The sequence below is a fragment of the Equus quagga genome, chromosome 1, assembly GCF_021613505.1.
Source record: "Equus quagga isolate Etosha38 chromosome 1, UCLA_HA_Equagga_1.0, whole genome shotgun sequence".
In the NCBI taxonomy this organism is placed as follows: domain Eukaryota; kingdom Metazoa; phylum Chordata; class Mammalia; order Perissodactyla; family Equidae; genus Equus; species Equus quagga.
The window spans coordinates 53,042,039-53,068,494 of record NC_060267.1 but is presented as its reverse complement, the minus strand read 5'-3'; the positions used below and the strand labels follow the sequence as shown (position 1 = coordinate 53,068,494).

Sequence of the window (26,456 nt, the reverse complement as noted above, 5' to 3'; positions counted from 1 at the left end):
CTAAATCCTCCGCGTCCGGGTCACCTCCCCAGACCTAGAGTTGCAGGTACCAGGGCTTCAGGGCTCACGGACCCAGTCTCCAGGTCAGACCGCGAGTTCAGAGGAGCGTGAGCCCCACCCTAAAAAGAGGGCGCAGCCGGCAGCTGAGAAGCGGTGCGGACTCCAGTGGTTGTGTGGTGGGCGCCGTCCCGGTGGCGGGGAGCGCACCGCGGAGGGGGCATGAGATCGGAGAAATCTCTGACGCTGGCGGCGCCGGGGGAGGTCCGCGGGCCGGAGGGGGAGCAACAGGATGCGGGAGACTTCCCGGAGGCCGGCGGGGGCGGGGGCTTGTGTAGTAGCGAGCGGCTGGTGATCAATATCTCCGGGCTGCGCTTTGAGACCCAACTGCGCACCCTGTCGCTCTTTCCCGACACGCTGCTGGGAGACCCGGGCCGCCGCGTCCGCTTCTTCGACCCCCTGAGGAACGAGTATTTCTTCGACCGCAACCGGCCCAGCTTCGACGCTATCCTCTACTACTACCAGTCGGGGGGCCGCCTGCGGAGGCCGGTCAACGTGCCCCTGGACATCTTCCTGGAGGAGATCCGCTTCTACCAACTGGGAGATGAGGCCCTGGCGGCCTTCCGGGAGGACGAGGGCTGCCTGCCCGAGGGTGGTGAGGACGAGAAGCCGCTGCCCTCCCAGCCCTTCCAGCGTCAGGTCTGGCTTCTCTTCGAGTACCCAGAGAGCTCGGGGCCCGCCAGGGGCATCGCCATCGTCTCCGTGTTGGTCATTCTCATCTCCATCGTTATCTTTTGCCTGGAGACCCTGCCCCAGTTCCGTGCAGATGGTCGAGGTGGAAGCAATGGTGGTGGTGTGAGCAGAGTCTCCCCGGTCTCCAGGGGGAGTCAGGAGGAAGAGGAGGAAGAAGACGATTCCTACGCCTTTCATCCTGGCATCACCCCTGGGGGAATGGTGCCAGGGGGCTCATCCTCACTAAGTACTTTTGGGGGCTCCTTTTTTACTGACCCCTTCTTTCTCGTGGAGACCCTGTGCATCGTTTGGTTCACTTTTGAGCTCCTGGTGCGCTTCTCTGCCTGCCCCAGCAAGCCAGCCTTCTTCCGCAACATCATGAACATCATTGACTTGGTGGCCATCTTCCCCTACTTCATCACGCTGGGCACTGAGCTGGTGCAGCAGCAGGAACAGCAGTCAGCCAGTGGAGGGGGTGGCCAGAATGGGCAGCAGGCCATGTCCCTGGCCATCCTCAGAGTGATCCGCCTGGTTCGGGTGTTCCGCATCTTCAAGCTCTCCCGCCACTCCAAGGGGCTGCAGATCCTGGGCAAGACCTTGCAGGCTTCCATGCGGGAGCTGGGCCTGCTCATCTTCTTCCTCTTCATCGGCGTCATCCTCTTCTCCAGTGCCGTCTACTTCGCAGAGGCTGATGATGATGATTCGCTCTTTCCCAGCATCCCGGATGCCTTCTGGTGGGCAGTAGTAACAATGACCACGGTGGGTTATGGGGACATGTACCCCATGACAGTGGGGGGCAAGATTGTGGGCTCGCTGTGTGCCATCGCTGGGGTCCTCACCATCGCCCTGCCTGTGCCCGTCATCGTCTCCAACTTCAACTACTTCTACCACCGGGAGACGGAGCAGGAGGAGCAGGGCCAGTATACCCATGTCACTTGTGGGCAGCCCACACCAGACCTGAAGGCAGCTGACAATGGACTTGGCAAGCCTGAATTCTCTGAGGGCCCCCGGGAACGGAGACCCAGCTACCTTCCCACTCCACATCGGGTATATGCAGAGAAAAGGATGCTCACTGAGGTTTGACCAATGCATAGGCAGGGCCTGCACGAGAAGGATGGCACTGAGCAAACGATCTCTTAGGCTTCCTTCTCATTCTCCACTACTCTCACCCTAGCTCCAGCTGACTTCCTACTCCCTCTCCAACACCCAGTGGATGGCAGCCTGGACTGTCAACCTTGTTGCTTGTTCCCTGCAGCATTCAAGGTTTATCCATCTAAGTGACATTTTTGAAATTCTAACGGTGCCGCCCATCCATGCCCATCTTCTATTACATGGATGAGAGTTCCATCTGACCTTCCCTCAAGACTCTGATTTTTCATGTCTGGGACTTGTAGTATCTCTAGGAACAGAGATGTCAACAGGATAGAAACCAAGTTTACCTGGGTTCTGTTTCCCTCCTTAGCTTTGGGGCATGCACCTGTCTTACCTTCCAGCCGTGTGGTAACTAGCAGAAGCCAGAGGACAGAAATAATACTCGTCCTGCCATTTTCCTCCAGTGCCCTGTAACACCTGCTGGTCATTTGGCAGAGGACCCTTTGTAGAGCCTTTAGCTGTGCAGCCTCAAAACACATTATTCATCTCTAATCTTGGATGGAATTAGAGAAACTACTATTAAACTTGGCCATTTGGCGGACATTAGAGTCAGCCCTGGACCAGAGGGGCCAGTGGGTTTTTCCAGGTGTGTTCTGGCACAGTAGACATCACTTTTTGGTCTGTGTTTAGTCCTCCCCACTATGATCCCCTGATCTCTAGCTTCCAGGAAGGTTCCTCCTCAGAACCAAATACTCTCTTTGTGCAGGTGCCTTCTTGTGCAGAGGAACTGGAAAAGGGGAACCACAGAGCCCATAGAAATGGCTGAATAGAGTCAAACAGTTGGCTTGGCTGCATTTGTGAAGAGAGGTACCACTTAGACATTGTCATCTCGAAGGGGCAGAGGAATTTTGTTGCAGAAGGCAAATCTCTCTCCCTCGCTCCCCTCACCCTCTCCAGCCCTCCACGCTGCTTCCTGGGAGTTTGACTTAGGCCTGCAGTTGAAGGCTTTCCAAAGCAAACTCCAGCTGAAGCCCGCAGACAAGCAAGAGCACACACTGGATGCAGTGTGGGTCTCTGCCCACTTTATGGTCAATGAGGTAGGTGGTTAGAGTGGGGAAGAAGCATTACTCCTGTGCTCCCAGCCTCGCTATGAGAGGTGTTTGTGCTGAGTCAAACAAACATTGGCCTGCTCTGTCCCTTGGAGCTGCAGCCAACCTGCTCTCTCTGGTAAGATAATGTGGTGGTACCAGCGGGACGAAGCCATCCTCTTCCCTTGTGAAGCCGCTGCCTTCCATCCACCTGCCCGCTTCCCCTCATTTCTCTCCTAGTACCGTTGTCGTTAGTTTGTTGCCTTGATAAACCGTGCTGTACTGTTCTGAGCTCTTCCGGGTGCAGTTCAGAAACCGAAAGGACTGTTAACATGTTTTTCATTTTATATCTATGCTTCAAGACTCTTTGATGAGAATTCTTTTTAAAAAATTATTTTCTCGAGCAACTTATGAGGGATGGCCTTTTGAGAGTTTTCTTGAGAGACTCTGTGGCTCCTGTGAGTGCCGGATCTAAATCTGGATTTTGCCACAGTTTTACAGGGTAACTTTGGTGCCACGGTTCCTCCTTGTGCCTCAGTTTTCTCGCCCATTAAATGGGAACATTATTGTCTTCCCCTCCCTACTTCATGGGGAATGTCAAATTCACCTGGGAAGCTGGGAATGATACTATGCAAATGTGTGAATTTTAGTAACGGACTTGACTTTGAGTTCATTATCCTTTTTCCCCTTCTCCCATAGGCAAGGCCTCTCCCAGAGTTCCTTCTCTGGCTCCAAAGTCCAAGAATAGGCCATTAGCTCCTTAAATCCCTCCTTAGCCTCTTGAACTGGGCCTCACTCTTTCTTCTTACCCTTCAGCAAGGAGGATACACTTTAGACCGGTTTAGTGGGTCCTTCCAGGGCCAGAGGCCACCTTGATTAGGAGCTTGGCTTCTCCGTGCCCAACCTGAAACACAGTAGGAGATAGAAGAGTTCATAATTCCCAACCTGCTCTGAGGCCATAAAGTGCTGGTTTTCCAAATCTCTTCGATTACTTCTGGCTATTTGGGGAAAGGATGGGCCCGCTCCAGAGGCAAGGGGATGCTCCCCGCTGAGGTAACTGTTGGAACATGTATCTCTGCGTATGTGTGTGCGCTCATCCTCCTCAGCATCCCGAATCAAACATTGCCTTTTCAAGTCAGAGCACGCCTGAGAGGAAAGGGTTTGTGGAAAGCGGAGCTCTCCAGGGACTCTGGTTGCCGTAGCAACCTTCCAGACTGTTCTCTCTTTCTTCTGATTTGGGCAGCAAGGGAGAACAGGAGACTACATAGCCCCAGCTTCTGAAATGGGAACACCTCCCGCATATTGGTTTAGGGACTGGTAGTGACAGGACAGGGATGTGTGACCTTTGGAAAATGACAGGGTAGCAGGTCCCCAAAACTTCCTCCCTGCACTTTTCTTCCTGGTTTCCCCACCCACTCATTGAAGCTGCCTCATCTCACCCCTGATTCTTCAGAAACTTGAATGCTAAGCAACTGCCAGTTAAACCAATGTCAATATTACCCTTTTCAAAATGACAAGGGGAGCCTTGGAGGGGACACGCTCCTGGAGAAGCAGCCGGCTGGGCCTCGCCGAGAATCATAATAGTTTCAGTCCATAGTGTCATGTTGTTCTCAACTCTTCAGAGACAGTCTCCACCCAGCTCTAAGAGAGACGGAGACAAATGATGCTCCTTTCTCCAGAGAGTCCAGCTCTGTTCCTAGGAATCTCATAGGTGGCTCTTCTTAAGATGTTGAAGAAAAACTGAGAGGCTGTGACCTGACCTAGTTTCTGGCAAGGATTTTTCCAAGTGATCCTCCTCCGACTCTGAGCCTCTTCATGTGGATTTTGTGTCCTGAGCACCAAAAGCATGTTCAGCCTCTGTGCCGTGACAGCTGAAGCGGTGATTTCACAGCTGCCAGCGCAGGCGGGCCGCAGGCCATCGCTGCACCTGACTCCAGCCGGCAGGAGCTCCCAAAGGTCTTCCTGGATCTGTCAGCTTGGCTGAGATGGGGGATAGTCCTCCTGCCTGATCGTCCCCAAAGAGAGAGAGGGACAGCTGGCCATCTTTGCATCTGAGGTAGGTCCTGCTGTTGGGGAATTTCTCTCCAAGCTCAGTCCTTGGAGCCAAATTAGCACTCGGGGTGGGGAGGGGTGGAGAGAGGGTGGGCGAGCGTGCGCCCCGGGAAAGCAAGGTTTTGATTTCTCTCCGCAGCAGCCACCTCGCTCTCTTCCTGTGAAGTTTTTTGACTCCATCTACTTTTGTCTCCTCCTTCTCCAGGTCTGTGCGCTCACTGCTGCCTCCTCCCACCCTTTCTAATCGGCTCCTTTTCTCTGCATTTTCCTCGTTCTTTCTATTCATTCTCACTTTCTCTGCATTTTTTCTTCTTCTCACATTCCTGTTTTTTGCCCTTCTGTTGTTTTAACTTCTTCTTCCTTCTACGTGTCTCTTTCTATCCTTCGCCCTCTCTCCTCCTTCTAGCAGCTGGGAGCACCTGCAGCGTTTCCATTGCGATCACACTCTGAGCTCTAGGATGGCTGGGATCTGGGGAGTTTGCTAGGAAGGCTATTCCCTGGCTAGAGATCTCCCTTTGCCCCCCTGCCAGCTCAGCAGAGCATCCTTTCCTACCATGCTCACCTCGGGGGATGTCCTGAACTCATGAGGCAAGATGAGATTGCTGTGTGTTTAGAAAAATGTCTTCTGGAAATCTCCTGAACCTGCAAGGATAGGAGGGAGAGAGAGAGAGGACCCCATAATCAGATCAATACTCTGCTGTACAGCACTGGAATGTGTCCACCTCGGGGTCCCCCAACCTCAGGAAGCTTGCAGAGAGGTTCAAGACAAAGGATCAGTAGAAATAGTAGGATAAACACAGAAAAGAGGACTTAGGAGGAAGGCATAAGAGTGGAATTAGTCTGGAAAATGCCTTAACTCAGAAGTGGCCTTCTGGTGGCCCTTAATTCACTGGAAGGTTCTCGTAGCATCCAGCTGTTGTGCCCTGATGGCAGGACAAAAGCAAAGGACATCAATCCCAGTGGTACAAGGTGCAGGGGACACTGCTTGACAAGTAAGATTCACCATCTGGTCCATAAGAAGAGCTCTGCACTCTCCTTGCTGGAGGTCGCAGAGCATAGGGTGGGTCCCCCTGCATTAGGACATCGGGATGGCCCAGGGAGCCCGGGTGGGGGGAGGTGGAAGGGGAGTGGGGGCTGGGGGGGGGGGGGGGAGAAGATTGTGCTATTAGAACAGGCACTAGGGGCTTTTGGAGGGTGTGGAGGTTTTCTAGAATGGGATTGTGGTGATAATTGTACAATTCTATAAATTAACCAAAAAAAGTCATTGAATTGTGAAAGAAAGGTGACACGAGGCTAATAACCAGGGAGTTTCACATCTTGGCCAGGAGAATGGTTTGGTTTTATAAATCTAAAAGTTTAGCATCTCTAAAGATGGCTTGCCTGAACATCAGGATGGAATGACAGTGTTCTTCTTCTGCCACATGGGGACACTTTTGAGCTTCCATTTAGCTCCTCCTTGCTACTCATGTACAGTGCCAAGAGCTGTTTTTCTTTTTTGTTTTAATTTTGACAATCAGACCATTGTGGGATGTACATGCTTGTTTCTTGTTGCTCTAAAGATAGGTCACGCCGTTTTTGGTAAGCACAGAGCGTGACTGGCGCGTGCTGAACTCGGACGAGTGTGTTAGACGTTATTCATTACATAGGACTAGGGCAGTGAACTTGCCCGAGAAACAAAAACAAAAACCCCACAAACAAACCAAAACCACCCTCTAATCTCCACACCTCTAAACTCACAATTCCGTCAGAAATTGCCCAGGAGTCCCTGTTTTGTTCTCCTGAGCTTCCCCCCACCCGCTCCCTGCAGTGGTCATTAACCCTCTACGGCCGCTGATGGTGCCCAGCGGTCTTCGGCGCTTTGGTCAACAGAGGAGGTGACATCACATCACCGTCGCTCCAAAGGAGACTGTATTCTCTTCCTGCTCTTGCTCACCTTTCTCTCACTGATCCCTTCCTTCTTTCCCTCTGGTGCATTTCCTCACATGACATCTTCTGGTCCTGCTACTCGTTGTTCCTGCTCTGCACTGGCTGAGCCCTTGCCTTTGGCAGTATTTCTGTCCCCGGCGTCTCTCCGCAAATGCCACGAAAGATTCCTAGAGAATATTACCCTCCTGGGACAAGCTGGCTGGAACTGGCGTCCCGGCTCTGAGTGGTTTTGACTGTGCATTATTGCCCTGGGAAGCAAAGTGGGGTCTAATTCCAGCTCGTTAAGGTCACTTAGGGAAGGAAAAGAAATCCGTTCTTTAAACTGTAGGATTTCCTCTCTCCATCCCACTTTCTACCGGCTGCCTTGGGTTGTGCAGATAGCCCATGGCGGAATAAGGCCTGGAGCTTGGGGCTTTAGATGGAGAGGGAGCTTCCTAGATGCAGGCCACTGGGAATGATGACAGATGGTCCCTTAGTTCTCACGTTACTGTGTCTCCTGTGAACTACTTTCCTGTTCTGGCTTGAGGTCCCTGTGGGGTTGGAGATTGCCGTGTCTTTCATGTCCCTTTGCTCTGAACTCCTGGAGAAAGGAGTTGACCCTGCCTCTTTGTCCCTTCTTGGTCCCCATCCCCTTGGTACCCTAAAAAGGGAGTGGAAACCTATTGGTGACCCCTTCTGAAGGGTTATCCAAGCATGAGAGTGACTCCCTCCTTCCCAGAACAAAAAAGAAAAGGGGCTGACACTACAGTAAATGTCGTTAATACTGGTCTCACCTTGGCTATCACTTAACCTTTTTGGGGCTTAGCCCTGGTTGAATTTATGACAATTTTTTTTAAACACAACTCTGACCTCATCACTGTTACTGTGAAGAGGATTTTTCCTTCGTCTGTCATGGGCCCAGCAGATACTCTTTGCCTGCCCCTAGCAAACATCTTGGAACCTTAAGCAACCTTCGCAGCAGGCTGCAGGGAGCACAGACAGACCCCGGCTCTTTGGCGAGAGCAAAGCCGACATTTCAAAAGGAAATTGCAGCCACGCAGTCTGCTGGCGCTGCTATTTTTGACATGCTTGCTATTCTCTCAGGGCTTGACAACCGCTGTCTCCAGGAGACAGACAAACCCGCTCTTGGCAGCAGAGACACTGTGCTTTTGCAAAGGAGCATAGGAAGACAGCCCTGCGGCTGGGAAGGTCCGGGAGGACGTGCCATTGCCTCCCTCTCCTCCACGAAGCCCTGCACCTGGCCAGTGGGGACCGTAGACCCAAGGCTGGAGGCGCCGTCCTTGCTGGGTGAATCCTTCTGTGCTTTCGTCCTCCCAGTGGGCGTAGTCCCAACAGGAATGAGAATGGCACCATTCATTTAAAATGCATTCAAAACGCATTCGGTGCTTTCAGACATCATGTCATAAAATAAAGAGGTCAGGAGCATGGACTCTGGTGTCAGATTTTCTGGATTCAAATCCCACCTCTGCCACTTACCTGTTGGGTGACATTGAACAAGTTCTGAAACCACCCTTTGCCTCAGTTTCCTTCCCTGTCAAGTGAGAGAGTAATAATAGTACCAATCTCATAGAGCTTTTTTGAGGATTAAATGAGTTAATACATGTATGATGTGGATGGAGCGTGTAACACTATGTATTAAATGTGAGCACTATACAAAGATCAGCTGTCATCATCAGTATTATCCTACAGCACCCAGATAAGGCAGGCGGGCTCGGCATTGCTTTCCTCTTTGGCAGATAAGACAGTTGAGGCTCAGAGGGGATGTGATATGTTCAAGGACACACAGCTAATGTGTGTCCTGTCGTCCTCAGGGGAGATGGAACAGAACAGAACACAGTGAGGGTCTGATTGGTACTAAGCAAGGAGAGAGAAGGAATTTATGGCTCCTAAATGTGTATATAGGCTTTTATTTACATGCCAGTTTCTCTCTTTGATGGAAAACCAGCACGCGCCCTGCACTTTTTTCTCTCTGGGGCTCTGAATGCACTCAGCTCTGTGTATATATCTTTCTACACAGCTCTTCCTTACTCCATCACTATTCTCCTCCCCTCACATTCTAAGGGTCTCGGGCTTGGCATCCACTAGAGCCTTCCTCACACACTCCCTTGTATCTTTCTCCTTGGGACAAATGCAGGGTCTCACAGTTAGCCCTGGGGACAGAACCCATAAGCTGGACCCCGGCTCAGACTTTTTGCACACTGTTACAGCGGCTTCAAAATCTCACCTCCCCTGGTCCTCGTCTTCAGCATCCACTTCTTTCCCTGGCGCCTTCAGGTCCGCCGCACCCACCCCTCACTTTCCAGGTGGGCGTACCCTGTAACACTCCTTGGGTGTGTCCCAGCTTCCCTTTCCTCCTTTCAGGTGAAGACGGAGACCTGGAGTCGGAAGAAGCCGGCTCCCACTACTGTTGGTATCCTTTTGCTTCCATGTGACTAGGGAGCAGCTACTCCAGCTCTCACTGGGTCCCCACTCAGGCCTGGATGCTCTGTGCACCCTCAGCTCATTCGCATAGCTGCTGTGGCTTCCCAGAGACCTCGCCCGATCCTCGCCCTCGCGATGGCACTGCCCTCCCCGTCTGAACGCAGAGCTGTCGCTCACCTTAGGAGTTAGAGAGCTTGGGCCCGAATGGCTGTGTACCAGCTGCACCTCATTTAACCTCTCCAAGCTTCAGCTTTCTCATCTGCGGAATAAGGAAGCTGAGTCCACTGGCCTCATGTGGGTGTCCTGAGGCTCAGCCGAGGCTGCAAGTTAGTGTTTAGCAGGAAATAAACTCTTTGCAGGTAGCCAGCTGGGGGCCTCAGTGACAGTGAACAGCCAGTTGGGGGGGGGGGGGGCGGTGGACCACCTACACTCTCAAACAGAGGCAGGGTCCCTGCAGACTTCAGTTTTCTTCTCTGAAAAAAACATTTAAATGAATACAACATAAAAAATAGACTCAGAGTAGCTGCTGTTTTACCAGAAGCCCCTTTGCCTAAAGGATTCTCAGCAGAATCTCCTTAAATAATTACACTTGAGATGTGATTTAATATATGGAAATGTAATCTGAATATATCTTGTAAGCATAGGATGGAGATACCGGTGATATGTTTTTCAATAATTGGTTTCCAACCAAAGCAGAGTGAGGATTCTCATTCTGCTCTTCCCACGAGCACCAGAGCACTGCGAAGGGGAGTTTTAAGGTCACCGGCAGACAGAACGTGAGCACTGGAAGGGGCCTTAAATGCCTCCCCTGCTGAAGGAGGAGACTGATGCAGAGGTGGAGTAGCTAACCACCCCCCAACCCCCCCCTCCCCCGTCACACAGGCCAGCAGGGGCAGAGCTGAGTCTAGACTCCAACACCAGTATTGTTTTCCATGGAAAATGGAAACCTAAGGATTATTTAAACAGTTTTTTAAACCAACTGTATTCGTTTCCTACTCAACCAAACTCCTCAGCAGAGCGGCCCGTAGGGAATGGGTTTAAGTGCTTTTACGGTTCATCTCTCTCCCCCTGACCTTCCAGGGGATGGAGGCAGCAGGCCCAGCCAGAGGCATCCTAATCAGGTAACCAGCACCTGGATTCTTCGGGAGGGACTAATCACTAATCATTGTTACTCCAGTGAGTGCCAAAGACATTTTCGCACCGGGCACAGACAGGCTCATGTACCGGCTCCGGCAGCCAAGACCTGGGGTTCTAATGTCGCTGAGGAAGAGGTTCTTTAACCTTTTCAGGCTTTACTTTTTCTGTTAAACTTAGTGGCTGGACAGCAGGAGATTGTCATAGATTGGAAATCCCGAAAGCAGGAGGTTCCTTGAGACATGTATTTTATGGAGGAAGGAAGGAATGGAGAAGGTTATCATCTTATGCGTGAGCTCCGACTCCGATGCCCTGGGAAATAGAAACCAGCTTCTAGATTCTTCCCTGCACTTCGTTGCCCTGGTAGAGCAAGAGAAATTGCTGTTTGTTACAGATCTCTTCTATAAATCACAGGACTAGAGTCAGGAAGAACAAAGTTTCCAGAAGCCATGGTAGCTGAGGCGTAAATCACACGGGCGCTCCCCAGCTGCTCCGAGGCAGTGTGGCACGGCTGGAAGGAGAGAAGGGCCTGGCACACTGGGAGAAGAGCCTGTGCCCCTGCAGGATTGCTCTCGGTGCTTCAAGGGCGGGGGCACACTTGCCCGGGGAGAGCACACGTGTGTGCACACTGGGAGCCCAGGTCCTCACTCACACCCAGCCAGACTCCACTTCTGGTAGTTGCTCTTGACTCTGCTGGAAGTGTGTTTGGTTTTTGTTATATTTATTTATGTATTTTGTGCATCTGCAGCCCTCTGGTACCTGGTTTTACACGCCCGCAGAATTCCAGAGAGCAGTCACAGAGCCCCTAACCTAAAACTGCAGGATGCTCCTGATGACAGGTCCTCATTCGGTGACTCATGGGTCAAATATGACACTGCGTTAAGAAATACCAGATATGACAATCGTATCTCAATAAAACTGGAAAAAAATAAAAATACAAGAAGTATAAAAAGATTTCACATGCAGACCTGGACTTTTGGTTTCTTTTGGAAAACAAGAGGCCTGGTCTCATCGAGCCTGCATTTCTGCTTTCTACATCAGTCAGCAGAGCGGAGCCCAGCTGCTCCCTTCAGAAGGGGAGCCGGGCCTTTTTTGCCCGGTGCCCACGGAGGCTGGGGCCTCCTGTTGTTTTCCTTGTGCCCACGGCACTGTCGTTGTTGCAGGTGGGACACATTTCCCTATGTGTGCATTTCTACCAAAGGCTAGAAAACCGAACACTGAAGGTGAACACGTAGGAAAACTCCACCAAGCCTACTTCATCTGGTGGCTCTGGGGACACTGGTGCATGTGGCTGCTCTCGAAAGCCTTCCTGGATGATCGAATTTGTGATGAGTCATGGTGGACTGTAAGGTGGGGATGGGAGTAGGTGTGGTTGTTAGAAACTGAGAGGGAGAGCAGAAGCCCAGGCTGGCAGCCTGCGGAGGAGACAGTCACAACTCCAGACGAGAGACCAAATTGTGCGGCTGCAAGGAGAGAAGGGACCTTGCAGCAATCAGGGACTTGCTAAGTTATGTTCTCTGTCCAATTAAGCAGGCAGGGGAATGTGTGATGCAATTAAGGGTTTCCATCTAAAATGATTAAAATGAAAAAAAGGCAAACTTCAGTGTTTGGATAGTTCCGGATTTGAGGACAACCTCCTGCTTCTGTGACGTCAGATAATGAGACATCACGCCGTTCCTGCTGGCTGGGACTGAGAGGGAGTGAAGAGCGGGATTCATACGTGGGGTCGTGGGGCTTTGCTGGGTCAGGATGGCCCCCAGGCACGGGCTCTGCATCTGTCTTGTCGTCTGTGCAATATCACGAGCCCCGTGGTCATCTCCAGGTCCTTTCTTGCCGCCTTTCTGGATTCTTCCCAGTCCCTTTCAGCTCTCAGTGGACTCGCCTGTCTGTGAAATTTACTGGCCCAAAGTTAAATGACTGAAGAGATGGAACCATGCCAAACATTATTGCCTTGGGAGAGAGATAAGAAAGGCTCTCCTCTTCTTGCTTTATCTGTAATTGTATTAAAATACTCCAGGGCCAGAATTCACGAGGAGAGTCTCCACAACAGTGTGGGCTAGAGTCAGCACAGAATCCTTAGGATTCCAGGAGAGGAGGAGATTTCACACTGCTCATCCCTCACTGGGGACAGATTTCGCTTCTGAAAACCCAAATTTAAAAGGATTCTAAAACCCCCCCTCCCCCCAGATTGCCCTTTCCAGGAGTGCAGAAAAAATTCAGTCAGGTTGGGCGTAAAGAAAATCCACCATGGGCCTTACATCTTAATGGCCGTCTGCCTCCCTTTTCCCAGTAGATGCACTGCTGAAAAGTTGCTGTCGTGTTTGACATGAGTGTGTGTGTATACATGCATGTGCATATAAAAATAATAGAATCATTTTCCTATCAGAGGTGCTTTTTAATAGAAGGGGCTCTTTCATGTTTAAAACTCATACATAGCTAACCTTAAAAGAGAGTATGTAGTCTACAGAAAAATGAATGTAAACTAATTGATAGCATACTTTACATAATCATAATTCCTTCCTCCAAGGGAAGGAAAAAGAATGCTACGGTATTAGAAATGGGCAGTGGGGGCTGGCCCAGTGGCCTAGTGGTTAAGTTCGCATGCTCTGCTTTGGCAGCCCAGGGTTTGTGGGTTCAGATCCTGGGTGTGGACCTACACACTGTTTATCAAGCCATGCTGTGGGATGTGCTGTGGTGGCATCCCACGTACAAAAAATGGAGGAGGATTGGCACAGATGTTAGCTCAGGGCCAATCTTTCTCCAGCAAAAAGAGAGAAGGATTGCCAACAGATGTTAGCTCAGGGCCAATCTTCCTCACAAAAAAAAAAAAAAAAAAAGAAAAGAAAAGAAATGGGGGGGATTGCTGACCAGATTTGAGAAAGCAAGACGCTTTTTATTCATTGAGGAATTAGGGGATATTTTTCAAAATATATGTTCAAAAGTGGCTACTCCGGGAAACTCTATCACCATGCTCTCTTTTTCTTACTGCATTTTGCTTCTCTAGATACTGAATTTGCACGTATGCAGCATTGCACATGCCACACCTGTAGCCGCGTCAGCTGAGGCAGGATGGGAGAACTGAAGACACAATTCTGAGCCCCTGGTCTCTCTGTTAACCGTGTAGGAAGCGGTGATGTCAGCCAACCGGGGAGTCAGTGCCCGGTGCTGCCGCCCCTGCCGTGTAACTGTGTGGCCTCAGGAATCTTGCAGCGTCCCTGAGCCTTGGTTTTCTCCTCTGTACCATCAGGTGGTTATAGTGTCCCTCATGGTGGCTGGTGATTAAATGAGATAATGCCAACCCGGTGCATCACAGGGCCTGGCTTGTAGTAAGCATGCAATAAAAGTGGGTTATTATTTCCATGTCTCTTTCTTCGTTGCCCGCTTCAGTGGGGCACCAAGGCACAGGCAAGCCTCTGAAAACTGCCCAGCCATTAGGGACCAGTGAACCCACTCAAAGCTCTCATAAATCGTCTTCAGGGAAACATGCATGTAATAGTTTCTCTCACTTAGTCGATTTAGATATCCTGACTGGACACTGACCGTGCTTCAGCCCTTCAGTCATCAGAGACGTGGCCACAACGGAGGTGACTCATGTAAAGGGGCTTCATAAACGCTGTGAGACTTTAGCTTCTAGCCTAAAAAGCCAGCAGATGAGAATACCAGAGATCCTGATAAACTCCTTTAAAAAGAACACAGGCAATGCGGCAGCTTATCCATTCACAATTCCCGGGAGCAGCGAGAACGTCCAGCACACTTAGGAGTTAACTGAGAGTAACCAGTGCGGACAGGTCACATGGCCCATGTTCACTTGCCTGGTTTCAGGGCTGGCCTTGGGTGGGAGAACGAGCTGGGAGGAGATGCGCAAGGATCCGGGAGGAGCCTTCCTCGAGTGCTGAGCAGGCTCGTGAACGTGCCTTTCGTGATGTTTGGGGTTGGCGTTCTTTGGAATTATAACACAAGCCAGTGGAAAATATGACTCGATTTACAGATGCTGTGTTTCTTTCCGTACGTTTCAGGAATGTATTTAATTTGCAAGGAAGTCAGCTGAACCTGACATCACTTAATGATGTGTAAGTAGAGAATGAGACAAAATGACGTGGAATTATGGAGCAGGAGGAGACTTCCAAAAGTCACGGAATCCATTACTCTACCCCGAGTTAGAACAAGGTCCCGGTGACCCCAGACCTGTCCTGGAACATCCCCAGAGAAAGAGCACCCGTAACCTCGACTCCTTCAAGCTAGTTGCGTTTGAGCCTCCCGACCTTTGCTGTCCGGATGTTTTCCTGCTGTCTCAGTCCCACGCTCCTGCTGCGCTTTAGACTTCCCTCCCTCTGTTTTGTCCTTTACTGAAATGGATACTCCACTGACCATATTCCCTGAAATAACTCCTCATGCCGGACTGCCGCAAAGGTGGTCTGCAGAGCACTGGTCTCACACGACATTCTCATGGAAAAAAATCCCCAGGGCCCACATTTCAGAAACACTGCCTCTTGGAGATGCACAGCATATGCACACAAGATTAAAGGCTCTGAGAAGTCCTGCAGCAAATAAACCTATTCACTTCTTTAACTCCGTGTTGTTCAAGTTATTTTTACCACAGAGTCTCCACCCCCTTTTGGGGGGTAACTTCCATTCCCATCTCACAGACACTGTAATCCGAGGAGTACACTTGAGAGACTCAAAGAGAGCTGAGCTGCCTGTAATGGGTTTGAGTCCGTGGAACCTCAGCCCTTAAAGGTTCCTCAGGTGGACCGTTTTGTGGCTTCTTATCAACCCTCTTAAGTTCTCTGCACTCCTCTTGAGTGGTGTGGAGACATCTAGAATCAGTAGTTTAAGGTCCTGAATAACGTGAAAGAAGATGTCCTCTCTCCATTGACCTTCACAGCCTTCTGAAATAGAAGTCTTTGAGAAAAATCACTGCAGGAGCTGGTCTAATTTGTTAGATTTAGACGAGATTCTACTTTGCCAGCAAACGTCCACACTTCGGATATGGTTCTCCAGAGAGATGACTGACTTAGGGTGTTGTCTGTGGTGTAACAGTGCAATTCCTATGGGTGTTGTTAACCAAATCAATGATTATCATGTGAGTTTCTATTCACAAGTACTTTTCTAACTCAATTGGACCTTTTTTTTTTGGTGAGGAAGATTGGCCCTGAGCTAACATCCATTGCCAATTCTTCCTCTTTTTGCTTGAGGAAGATTGTCGCTGAGCTAATATCTGTGCCAGTCTTTCTCTGTTTAAGTGTGGCTCAGTGAGCTGTGTGAGGTCCACACCCGGGATCTGAACCTGTGAACCAGGGGCCACCGAAGCAGAGTGCACGAACTTAACCACTGTGCCACTGGCCAGCCCCTGAACTGGACCTTTTAATGAAAACATTCAAGTATACCTTTACTAATTATCATACTTATAAAATTCACAATCTGAGCAAGACACCAAGAAATACTAGCAGTGGTCTCTAAGTAACCAGGGTTCAGTCTGCTTTCCCATTTTTCTAAACCCTGTTTCCAAGTGCAACGCACCCTTTCTCTCTCCCGAGGAACTTCAGGCGCTGGTCCCTCCGGGAGCTCTTCTGCTGGCTGTGCTTTGTGCCGTGAAGGCTTGTGCCTTTGACTCTTCTCTGCTCATCCCAGGAGAGGCTGGATGCTCTTGCCCGCTCCTCCACAGCTGTCCCAGGACTGAATTCTGCCATGGTTTCCCTTCTGGGCTCAGATGGAAAAGGCGAAGGCTGTGGGTGGCCCCTGACCTCTCGTGCCTTTGTACCTGCTTCTTTTCCGGACGGCGCGGGCTGCGGGGAGTGTCTGATATCCGGTTGTTTCTTTCATCTCTAGACCCACCAAGAGTCAGAACAAGTTGACTGAGGGGCAGGTGGGAATCGCATCCGATTCTGGCTCTATCGTTGACCTGCTGTGTGACCCTGAGCAAGTCACCTGCCCAGCACCCAGCAGATGTTAGCTGTTAGCGTTATTCTCGGGGCCAGTGTCTTCATCTGTAGAGTGAGGTGTCTGGATCAGACAATTTCTGAGGTTTTTCTTAGCAATTCTACGGATGCTCAGGCTTGTTCGTTAAATGTACAGCTGGTCCCTTGATAACTTGGCAAACTTTATTACTTGGCTTTTGCACCGGAACAATCTTTTAAAAAGAGAGTTGGATTTACTAAAACTTCAACTTTATATAGAATCATTGAATTTTAAACATCATCTACTCCACCTTCTTAGTTTACAGGCAAAGATTAGCGCTTAACACAAAAATATAATGAGCATGTTATAGCAAAGTTTTAAGAGAGACGTAATCATTTTTATATAATTCCAAGTGTGATAAATCGCTTCCCTCTGCTTTTCTCCTCCCCCCCTCCCTCCTTCCATTCCTTCCTATTTTTCTTAGATGAGCTCTATCTTGGTTATTAAGTGATTCTAGTTCTTTTTTATTTCAAAGTTGCAAAATAAACATCCCTGGGTCTTGGCTGTGTTAAGCACCTTGGCATTATGATTGGAAAAATGTTGGGCATGGAAAGCGCTTCTATATTAAGGAGAAGCAGGGGAATGCAGCCTGGAGCGGGTGCTAGGCAGGATTCTCTGGGTCTCAGGTTCCCCACTTGCAGACGGAGCCTGTAAAAGGAACAAAGGAAAGCAAAGTTGGTACAAGTCTTTGATATCCGTGGAGAAAGCCGAGGCTGGCTCTTTCCATTTCTGGGAGAGGGCAGTGACCCCAAGGGCAGGTTGTGGACTGTGTGCTGGAGTGGCCCCATGGTGCCACACAGTGGCTCTGGACAGAAGCTCTTGGCTGGCTAGAAAGCGTGTAGCTCTGTCCTTCCAGCTCAGCCCTGGGAGCTGGAGCTGCACGTCCAGACAGACCAGGGTCCTCACTGAGCCAGGCCCAGCCTGCAGGCTCCACCAGGCCTCAGTGCTTTTTGCTGTTTGTTCCTTTGCCTCCTGCTCCACGTCGCTTCCCTGCCCCCTGCTAGTGCAGTCTGGGGAAGTGGCAGGACCACTGTGTGGGCCCCCAATGTGCTCTTTGACCTTGAGCAAATTGCTTAAAAGAAGCATTATATTTTCTGACTTTAAAAGTAATCTCTGCTCATTGTGGAAAATTAGTATAGTTCGGAAAAGTTTAAGGAAGAAAATAAAAGCCCCTATCATCCCATAACTAGAGACATTCATGAATTGTTGGCATTTTGTCGTGTTTTCCTTCCAGACCACTCTGTCTCTGCTTGTCTCTGTATCTCTGCAGAGATCACCCTGTATTTCATGTTAAAAACGTCATCCTGTATCTCTGTTTGTCTCATGCAGTTATTACATAACCACCATATAATGCACTATTATTTTGGTGATCTATCCCCTATCGTTGGGCATATAGGTTGTTCTAGCTTTTCGTTCTTCTAAATGATACTGCGGTGAACGTTTTCAGTACAGATATCTGTTCACGTTTATGACTATTTTCTTAGTTGGATTCCTATAAGAATCAAGAAGTATGAATGAATAATTTTCTAGACGTCAGCTTCCTCATCTAAAATAAAATGACCCAAGCAACAGCAACCACTTTTCTAGCGTACTGTGTGCCAGGCACGTTTCTAAGAGCTTTGCATGTGCTAACGCGTTTACTCTTCCTAGCAGCCCTGTCAGTATTTCCGTTCCACACGAGGGGCTTGCCCATGGTGGCACAGCCGGGAGGAGGTGGGTGGGATTTCAGCCCAGGCCATCTGGCTCCGGAGCCCTTGCTCTTCCCTGCTGTGTGGACACTCTCCCTGCGAGATGAAGAACGAAATCCAGCAATCCCGAGGGTGCCTTTCGGTCCCAACATTGTCTGCATCGTTCAATTCTGCCCTGGCCGTCCATGTTCCCAAGCAACGCAGTTGCCTGATGGAGTTCACCGGCTCCTTTAATCTCTTCATCCCTCTATTTGCGTGATGAGCTTGGGTCTCTGTGTGAGTATGTGTATGCGTGTGTGTGTTTAGATAATCTTACAAGTGGAACAGTCAGCAGAGAGAGTGTGAAACAAGACGGCCTGGGCAATCCACTGACGAATCAATAACACCCTGGTCACCTGTGCTGTTAGTTTAGATAACGCATCATGGTTTCCTTTTTATCTTAAGGTTCTCAGGCTCTTTGGCTGGGAGGTTTGTCATTTTATGATTGGACTGTCACCCCAGTGGAGTGGGAATGGGATTGGCTGTGGCTGTCTAGCACAGCCCGTCCCCGAAGCACCTGTCTGCGAGCATTCTCCGAGGAGGACGCCTCCCCCGAATCTGCTTTTTTTAAGACAAGCGCTACAGGTGATTATCTTCAGCAAGTTTGGGGAGTCTTAGGTCCTGGGTCTCCACCTCCAGGGCATCAGAATCACCTGAGACACTTTTGAAAAAGTACCACTTCCTGCCTCCTCCGCCGTCTCAGCCCCTCCCGTCTCCCCGCTCCATTGGAAGACTTGATCTAGGGTTGAGGCCAGGTGCAGCATTTTTTAAAAAGCTTCTCAAGAGATTTTAGTGTGCAGCCAGATTCTAAGAAATCCTGGTGGTAATAATTTTATACCTTTTCGTTGAAGTGTGCTTCACATTTTACAAATCTCTTTCACAACTGAACATCATAACAATCCACTAAGGTGAGTAGAGCAGGCATTATGATGAGCGCCCTTGGCCCAGAGAGGCTGACCGAGTTCCCCAAGGTTGCACAGCTTTTCCATCCGTCAGTGGCAGCAGCCATTCTCTGCCCAGCCCAGGCCAGTCCTGCCAGGCCCTTTGGGGAAGGGCAGCCTCCTCTCCCTTCCCCTCCCCTGGAAGTCCTCCAGGATGGACCTGTCTTAGCCTAGTGTAGACGCTTGAGATGCTCCTTCTCTTCATTCTCACCTCATCTCTTCCCCTGCAGTCACTCTCCCTCCTCAGGGAGCCTCCTTGTGAAATGTGCAGTCAAGGTTTTCTCCCAGGCTCCATCCCCTTTCCCAGTTAAGTAACGCACTGAGGGACAGAGGCCCGGGGCCTGGACAGCGCACGTCACCCACAGCCTTCTGACCCTCAGCCCCAGATCTCGCCTTCACTGCTGACTCCCCAGAAAACACAGTGCATGGCAGGAGCAAGGAGAGCCCCATCCCACAGCAGCTGCCCCAGCGCTGCATCCCGTCCCCCCAGCTGTTACCTCCCGTCCTGAATTCTCACACTCACCACCAAAGCCTCCGTCCCTTCCCTGCCCCCCCCCCCAGCACCCCAAGAGCCTTAAAGCCCACCTGAGTCCTCCTGTGAGGCTGCCCTGAGAGCTGGAGCCCTTGCAGTGGTCAGGCCCCACTCTGGACATCTGGCATGGATTTGAGCTTAACGAGGTGGAGCAGGGACAGAAGAACACAACCAGGTGCCCGTGTGCACCCTCCACCATCCTCCCCTAGCAGCCAAGCTTTGGCTCTGACTCCCTCCCCATTCAGACCTTTTCCCTTGCACAGGCCGTGTCCTGGAGAGGCTCCCGGGGACTGCAGCTCTCTATGTCAGGATCCCGCAGCTCTGCCCAGCGATGTGGGGAGGAGGCGCGGGGGGAGGCGGGGTTTGCCTCCTGGGCAGTGCAGGCTGCAGAGCTGCCCGTGGAGGGAAGAGGACAAATGCTGATTCCCCGAATTCCCCTTACCAGACATGGTCACTAGCCTTGTGGCCGAGACGAAGCCAGCACCTAGCAGATTCCTGCGGCAGTATCATTCTTTCTCCCTCCCAGGACCTGCTCATCGTGTGTTGTTCACTGATTTGGTGGCTTGTTGTGGAGGGTCAATCAATGTCCTCCATGACTTTTGATCCGCCAGGACTGACTCTCAGGAAAGGCGCCTTCTCGGCTAGCAAGGTCGGCCCCACTCTGCCCTACTCCTGTTATACAACAATCCTGTGTGGCTTTTCAGCCCAGTGAGAGGGTGTTTGGGGGGGGGGGGGCTGGGTTTAAAGAGCTCTCCTCTCCGCAAGCAAAGGAAGCAGGGTGCCAGGGCCCAGGGCCCAGATGGCCAGCTTGGTGAGTCTTCAGTTCTCTGTTCTCTGGCTGGATGTCATCAGATAGAGTGGTGGTCAGAGGGTCCAAGGGTCCTTCCCAGCTGCCCCCTTAACTGCGCCATCACCCACCAGGCTGTGCCTCCAGTTGCCAAGCTGGTGCCATCCGACTTGTTCCTGATGCCGTGGATCGGAGGAGGGCAGAGCCTGAGCCAGCCAGAGCCTCCTTCCTAGAAACTGTTCACTGGGACAGGAGGTTCTGGTTCAGTCTGGGCCAGTCTCTATGGAGGAGAGGGAAAGCCTTCCAGCCACGGGACCTGGAAGAGGTCTGGCCCATCATCCAGCTTCACTCTCTCCGCTTATAAATGAAAAACCACTGAGGTCGGTCCTGAGAGACCACTTCATTGGCTCAAGGCTGCATGGCTGCTTTATGACAGAGCTGGGGCTGGGTCCAGGGTATTAACTCACTCAGTGTCTCGGCTAAGATGCGATGCCTCTTCAAATGAGCTCCTGTGAAAGCTTGCCTTCAGCTCAGACTCGGAAGAAATTGCAGTAGCCAGGTACCACACGGGCTGCGTGGAGAGATCACAGGCTGCAGCCCCAGCCCATCCAGGCTGGCTGCTGGGACTCCTCAGCACGTTTCCCTCTCTCGGGGCCTGTGCTCCCCACCTATATGCGGGGATTGTTATCCTCATCTCACAGGAATGTCATGAGGGTTTTCTATTGAGGATAAGACATGCTTAGCACACAGTCCTTGCTCAATAAAGAAAGAAGTCTTCTTGGCCCCCTTTGCTGTGCTCTGATTCTGAAGCTGGTTTGGTTTGGGAATTATTTAGTGCCTTCATGTTTGCAGTTGGAACCAGAGAACAGAGCACTTTCTTTTGCCTCCTCTCCAGGCTCCCAAGGGGACGCCCCTACACTGAGCTGGCTGTCTTCCTGCTGGCCCATGACCATTCCTCTCAGGCTTAGGCAACTCGGGTATGGAGAGAGACGTGGCCGACCCTGGCAAATTTGAAAGAATGAGGTAGTTCTCTGGTGCTTTTCTTCCAGCTTGTGACATCTGTTCAGCCCACCCTTCAACCTTTATTAAAGGTCTGCTCTGTGACCTCCCAGCCCCCTGGCTGGCAGTAAGCCCACCAGGTGAGAGAAGGTGAAGGGTACAGGGACACAGGCGGAAAGGGATTCTTCAGGCCTGGTCACTGCAGAGGTCATGGGCACTGACCTGATGACCTCTGAGAGGATGTGCTTTTTGAAACTCTTTTGAGGGTGGCTACGGAGGGAGGACCCTGCCTTGTGCCTCCAGCAGCTCTGCCTGTGACCTCATAGGACGAATGTTTGCTGGGCCTGCACTGAGAATGCTATTCTTTCTCGTTGTGTCCTTCACACCCTAAATCATCACATCTGAGCTCCACTCCTCGCCATTCACCTCCTCGCAGAACAAATCCCTGTGGATTGTCCATCGCTCCAGGCCCAGGTCGGAGCCCGCCCCTCTCCACCGCCCCTCTATCCCCGTCTCCCTACATCCTGCACCTCCTTCAAAGCCGGCCCAGCTCTCCCCAGGCTCCTCCGGGAGGACGGGCGCGCCCATTTTTACTTAGCGGAGGTTACCTTGTGTTGCTGGGCACAGGTCTGGCTCTAATCCTTTCTGCAGACACACAAAGCACGAGTGCCTCCCTCAAAGGATTGACAGCCCAGTTGAAAAATATGTCTTAAGTCCAATTGGACTGTAATCCTTGAAGGCGGGCCCCAGCTCGTCTTTTCGTTCCTCGTCAGGGACTATTGTCTGCATTTGACTGTGGCATTTAAAAACAAAAACCCAAAGAACAAGAGAACATTTATTATCTCACATAACATGGAGTCTCGGGGAGGGACCGCTCCCGGGCTGGTGATCAGTGCCCGGGCCTGCGCTCCAGGCCTCTGCCGTGGGCTCTGGGCGATCGGGTGCCGCCGTCTCTGGGCTTTCGCTGGCCCTGGGCCGGGAGCCGGCTCTCCCGTGCGTCGTGCCCGTCCCTCTCGCAGGCGGCCTGGGCTGTTTCTCACGGCGGATGCAGGGGCCCAAGAGCAAGAGCAGGAGCGTGAAAGCCACTTGGGACCAAGGTTTGGCACTGGTGCAGTCACCTCTGCCGCGCACTCTTGGCTAAAGGCAGTCACCCGCCAGCCGGAGGACTGGACTCAAGTCCTGGGGAAACAGGCTCCGCCTCTGGGTGGGAGGAGCTTCGAAGTCCCATTGCAAAGGGAGGCGGGGCGTTTGAACCATTTTTGACATGGGTCTGCTGCTGGCCGTGATGTCAGGCTCAGAGGATTCCGCCCTCTGGGCCTCACCCGCTGCCCCCTTATGCTCACACATGGCGGCAGCAGTTCCGGGCAGCACGTCCTCACACCAGTGTCCGAAGGCAGGAGGGGATGAGCCTGTCTAAGAATGAGGAAACCTTCCCCAGCGTTTCCCACCAGCCTCCCTTAGGCCATGGTTGGGGTGCAGGCCCATCCTGACCGGCTTCGGCCGAGGTGAGTGGGATTACCACCGTCGGTTTAGACTCAGCTGGAGGCCTCCGCAGGGCTGGGGAGGGACCCAGCCTCTGTGGAGCATTTGGCTTCTAGAAACCTGGACAAAATGGGGATTCTGGGAGCAAAGAAGCGGGGGCAGGGGATGGCAGCTGGGCTGGGAGTCAGTAGGGTGTGGAGGAAGCACCTTACATGGTGTCTTGTACCCTCTTTTATTTTCAACGTTTATATTAAGCCTGCTTGTGCCGGGCCCTGGAGAGAGTGAGCAAACCTTGACCTCTTGAGGAAGGCCATCACAGCGGACGGCAGCCCCAAGTGAACAACTGACGGTGGTACAGCGGGGCAGGTGGCAGAGGGCAGGGGGGAGCAGGCTTTCGGGGCTCACAGGAGGGCCCAGACCCTGCCATGCTGTTCCCCCTCCTTGCTACCAGGTTCTGACTGAGGGGGTGACAGGCACAGATGGATGCAGGAATCAAGGGACAAGTTTATCAGCATTCAAGCAGCCCCCAGGTACTTGCAGCTCAGGGCTCAGGAGTAAAGGCTGAGCTGACACACAGCTGCGACCGCAGGCGAGCGGAGGGGGTGTCTTTTATTCCTGGACCTTGGAACCAAAATCTGTGACCAGCTCCCTTTGGGGTGACTTGCAGGAGGCAGAGAGAGAGCAAAGGTCCACTTTCCTGGCTGCTTTCACGGAGGCTGGAATTAGGAATGAGTCTTGGAGGCCACATGGGGAACTGCTCAATGGCAGTGGTGGTGGGGGCGACTGCAGTAAGTGACTGAGTGGGGCATGTAGCAGGCGCTCCGGGTAAGGGAAGAAGAGTGGTGAATTCTTCCAGGGCTGGAGGGAGTCAGGCAAGGTTTCCCAGAGGAGTTGACACATCAGCTGAGTCTTGCAAGATGACTCGGAGTCTTCAAGATTGAAAAGAAAATTCTTAATAGAAACAATGGCTTGAACAAAGGCAAGGGGGCCCAAAGATGGGATAAAGTGTTCAAGAACTGGGAGCCTAGGACACATGGCATGGGAGAAAGGGTGCAGGGGAGGCTGGAAAAAGAGGTTGGACTCAAGACTGTGAAGAGCCACGAAGCTGCTAGAAGCTGGATTCGTTCCGAAGGCCCTCGGAGCAAGCAAGCATTTTAAATCAGAGGCATGACACGCTCAGGTGCCATTTTGGAGTGATCCCTGTGGCTGAAGTGAGGAAGGAGTGAGAAAGAGACGAGAGGGTGGGGTCCCGGTGGGAGCAGCGGCTGGCGCAGCCAGTCGTGGGGGCAGGTGGTCCACCCTAGTTGGGAGGAGTATTTTATCACTGACACTGTTTATAACTGCTGGCACGTGTGAAAATAACTTTTGGTCAGTTTCATTACTGTTTTTAAATCCTCTGCGGAGAATGCACCCCTTTATTGCGTGCGCGGGGGACCTTTCTCAAGGCGCTGCCCTTGGGGTGCCACCACCGGATGGCTCTTGCAGGAAGCGGGTAGAAGAGGTTGCAGTCGCTTCCTGAACATCTGCGAGGCGCTCCTGGATGGACGCATTGAGTGGGGGCCCTGCGGCTCAGAGGTGCGTTTGAAAAGGACCTTTGTATCGGGGTGCTGCCGCGCCAGGCTGCAGAAGCTGTTCTCCCAGAGTTTCTCAGGGGTGGGAAATGCGCAGGCGCACTCCAAGGGCATGCCGCGCCGTGGAGGTGGGGCGTGGGTGGTTGTCATCATCCTACCGACCTCAGGAGCCTAGTGTCACAAATTCCATCTCCTGCGGCTACACTGGTCTCCCCTTGACCCTCCCCAGGGCCTGAGAAGCCGTCCCTCAGCCTGCTTGGAGGGGGACAACTTCTCTTTTATTTCTGGAACTTCCTCCTTAAAATATTCAGGGCTGCCAGGAAATGGTCAAGTGGAGATGTTGGAGAAGTAGATTGATTCAGAAAGAAACGGAAAACTTTGCCAGCCAGCCTCCATTCCTCCAGGCTTCCACAGGAGCCCCTGCTGCTGCCTCGGTGCCCCGGGAAGCAGTAGCCTCGTGCCATCCACCGGGAGGCTGCCCGTGAGCCCTGTGGGCAGAGACCCGGGACATCCCCAGCGCTTTCCTTGACGCCGGCTGCTTCTCAGGTGCAGCCTAAAGAAAACGTGATGTGATGGCCCAGGACACTCACTCGCCTCTGGAAAGTGAGAAACTGTTTTATCCGTTTGCTGTTGACATGCTGCCTGACTTTGAAAGGAGCCTGTCACCTCTCTGCTCTACCTCAGTTTCTTGAGAGGGATATGGGGTTACTGTGAGAAATAATAAACATGAGATGAATTGCACATAAACTGTCATGTCACAGGTAAATGTGCAGGAAACATTTTATATATATATATATATTTATTTTTTTTTGCTGAGGAAGATTCGCTTTAAGCTAACATCCACTGCCAATCTTCCTCTTTTTTAATGTGAGTTGCTGCCACAGCATGGCCAGTGACAGATGAGTGGTGTAGGTCTGCGCCTAGGAACCAAACCTGAGCTGCAGAAGTGGAGCTCAGCAAACTTAACCACTAGGCCCCCGGGACTGGCCCCTTACATATTTTTATATTTTTGTGAAAAACCGAAATGATTTATTGGAAATCTGGTGGTTCCTTTGTCTCAGGTCTGCATGTATATGCAGTTCATGGCCAACTTACACAGCTTTAGGCAGTGTCCACATGAAGTGGGAAACTTGCAGTTATCCGGTTAATTTCAACGATGGAGTCAGCTTTGAACACTGCTTTGGAGATTGCGCGGTGCTGGCTGGCATTTGACGCTACTCAAGTGAGCCACAAACTGGCTTTCAGATTTTGGCCCTTGCTTGGAACCCAGAGAAAATGGCTGTACCGAGGGGACTCCTTCTCCCACTTTAACTGAGGCTCTGTTTGCATACTTTTCATGCGCTTGGCCCCAAATCCGAGCTCTTCGTGGGAAGTTAAGCTTCCTGGTGGTTATTTTAGCGCCAGCGCTAGTGACCCCAAGCCCGATAAAAGCCTTCTCTCTGTGGCGTGGGAGCAGAGTTCAGATCTCTAAGTCTGGACTAGAAGAGAGTATGGTGCAGTGGAAGAACGTGGAGCTGGTGTCTGGGGTCCTGCTTCCATCCAGCCAGCCGTGTGACTCAGGGTGAATTCTTTAACCTCGTGGAACCCCAGATTCCTCATCTGTGAAACAGAGAAAATAATGTGTATCTCAAAGGACGAGTAGGCTGATTCATGAGACAAGGTTTCTAAAGTATATTAAACACAGTAAGTGATTTAAAAAACACAGTTATTATTGTAATTAGCTATAGAGGTTAGTGTTGGTGGTTCTGTAATTAATTAGGTCCAATTAGCCTTCTTTTGGTTACAAGAGACTAAAATTCTGGCTCAAACCAACTTAATCAAAAAAGAGAAATTTATTAAGTCCTATAAGTTCATCTAACATTGGGCTTCAGTCGGCAGAGATGCTATAGAGCAGGGAGAGGCATGGTAGGTCGCAGGGGTTGAATAACTCCTTGGTAGGGTTACCAAACTTAGCAAATGACAGTACAGGATGCCCAGATGAATTTGATAAAAAGCCCTAACTGCTGTACTTTGTAAT

The 26,456-nt window shown here is 51.3% G+C and overlaps 1 protein-coding gene across 2 annotated transcripts in view; it reads left to right on the top strand.

Moving 5' to 3' along the window:
- Positions 1 to 219: 219 nt before the first annotated feature.
- The window catches only part of KCNA6 (potassium voltage-gated channel subfamily A member 6), a 39,026-nt gene continuing 12,789 nt past the window's right edge, over positions 220 to 26,456 (top strand). The window contains exons 1-4 of one of the 2 annotated variants that reach the window (XM_046655606.1): positions 220 to 4,965; positions 9,249 to 9,297; positions 10,325 to 10,429; positions 14,459 to 14,974. In XM_046655606.1, coding sequence (XP_046511562.1) covers positions 220 to 1,812 — 1,593 coding nt within the window. In that variant the 3' untranslated portion in view covers positions 1,813 to 4,965; positions 9,249 to 9,297; positions 10,325 to 10,429; positions 14,459 to 14,974. Of the gene's footprint in view, positions 4,966 to 9,248; positions 9,298 to 10,324; positions 10,430 to 14,458; positions 14,975 to 26,456 lie in introns of those variants that run through there. The other variant, XM_046655615.1, reaches the window with a different exon arrangement.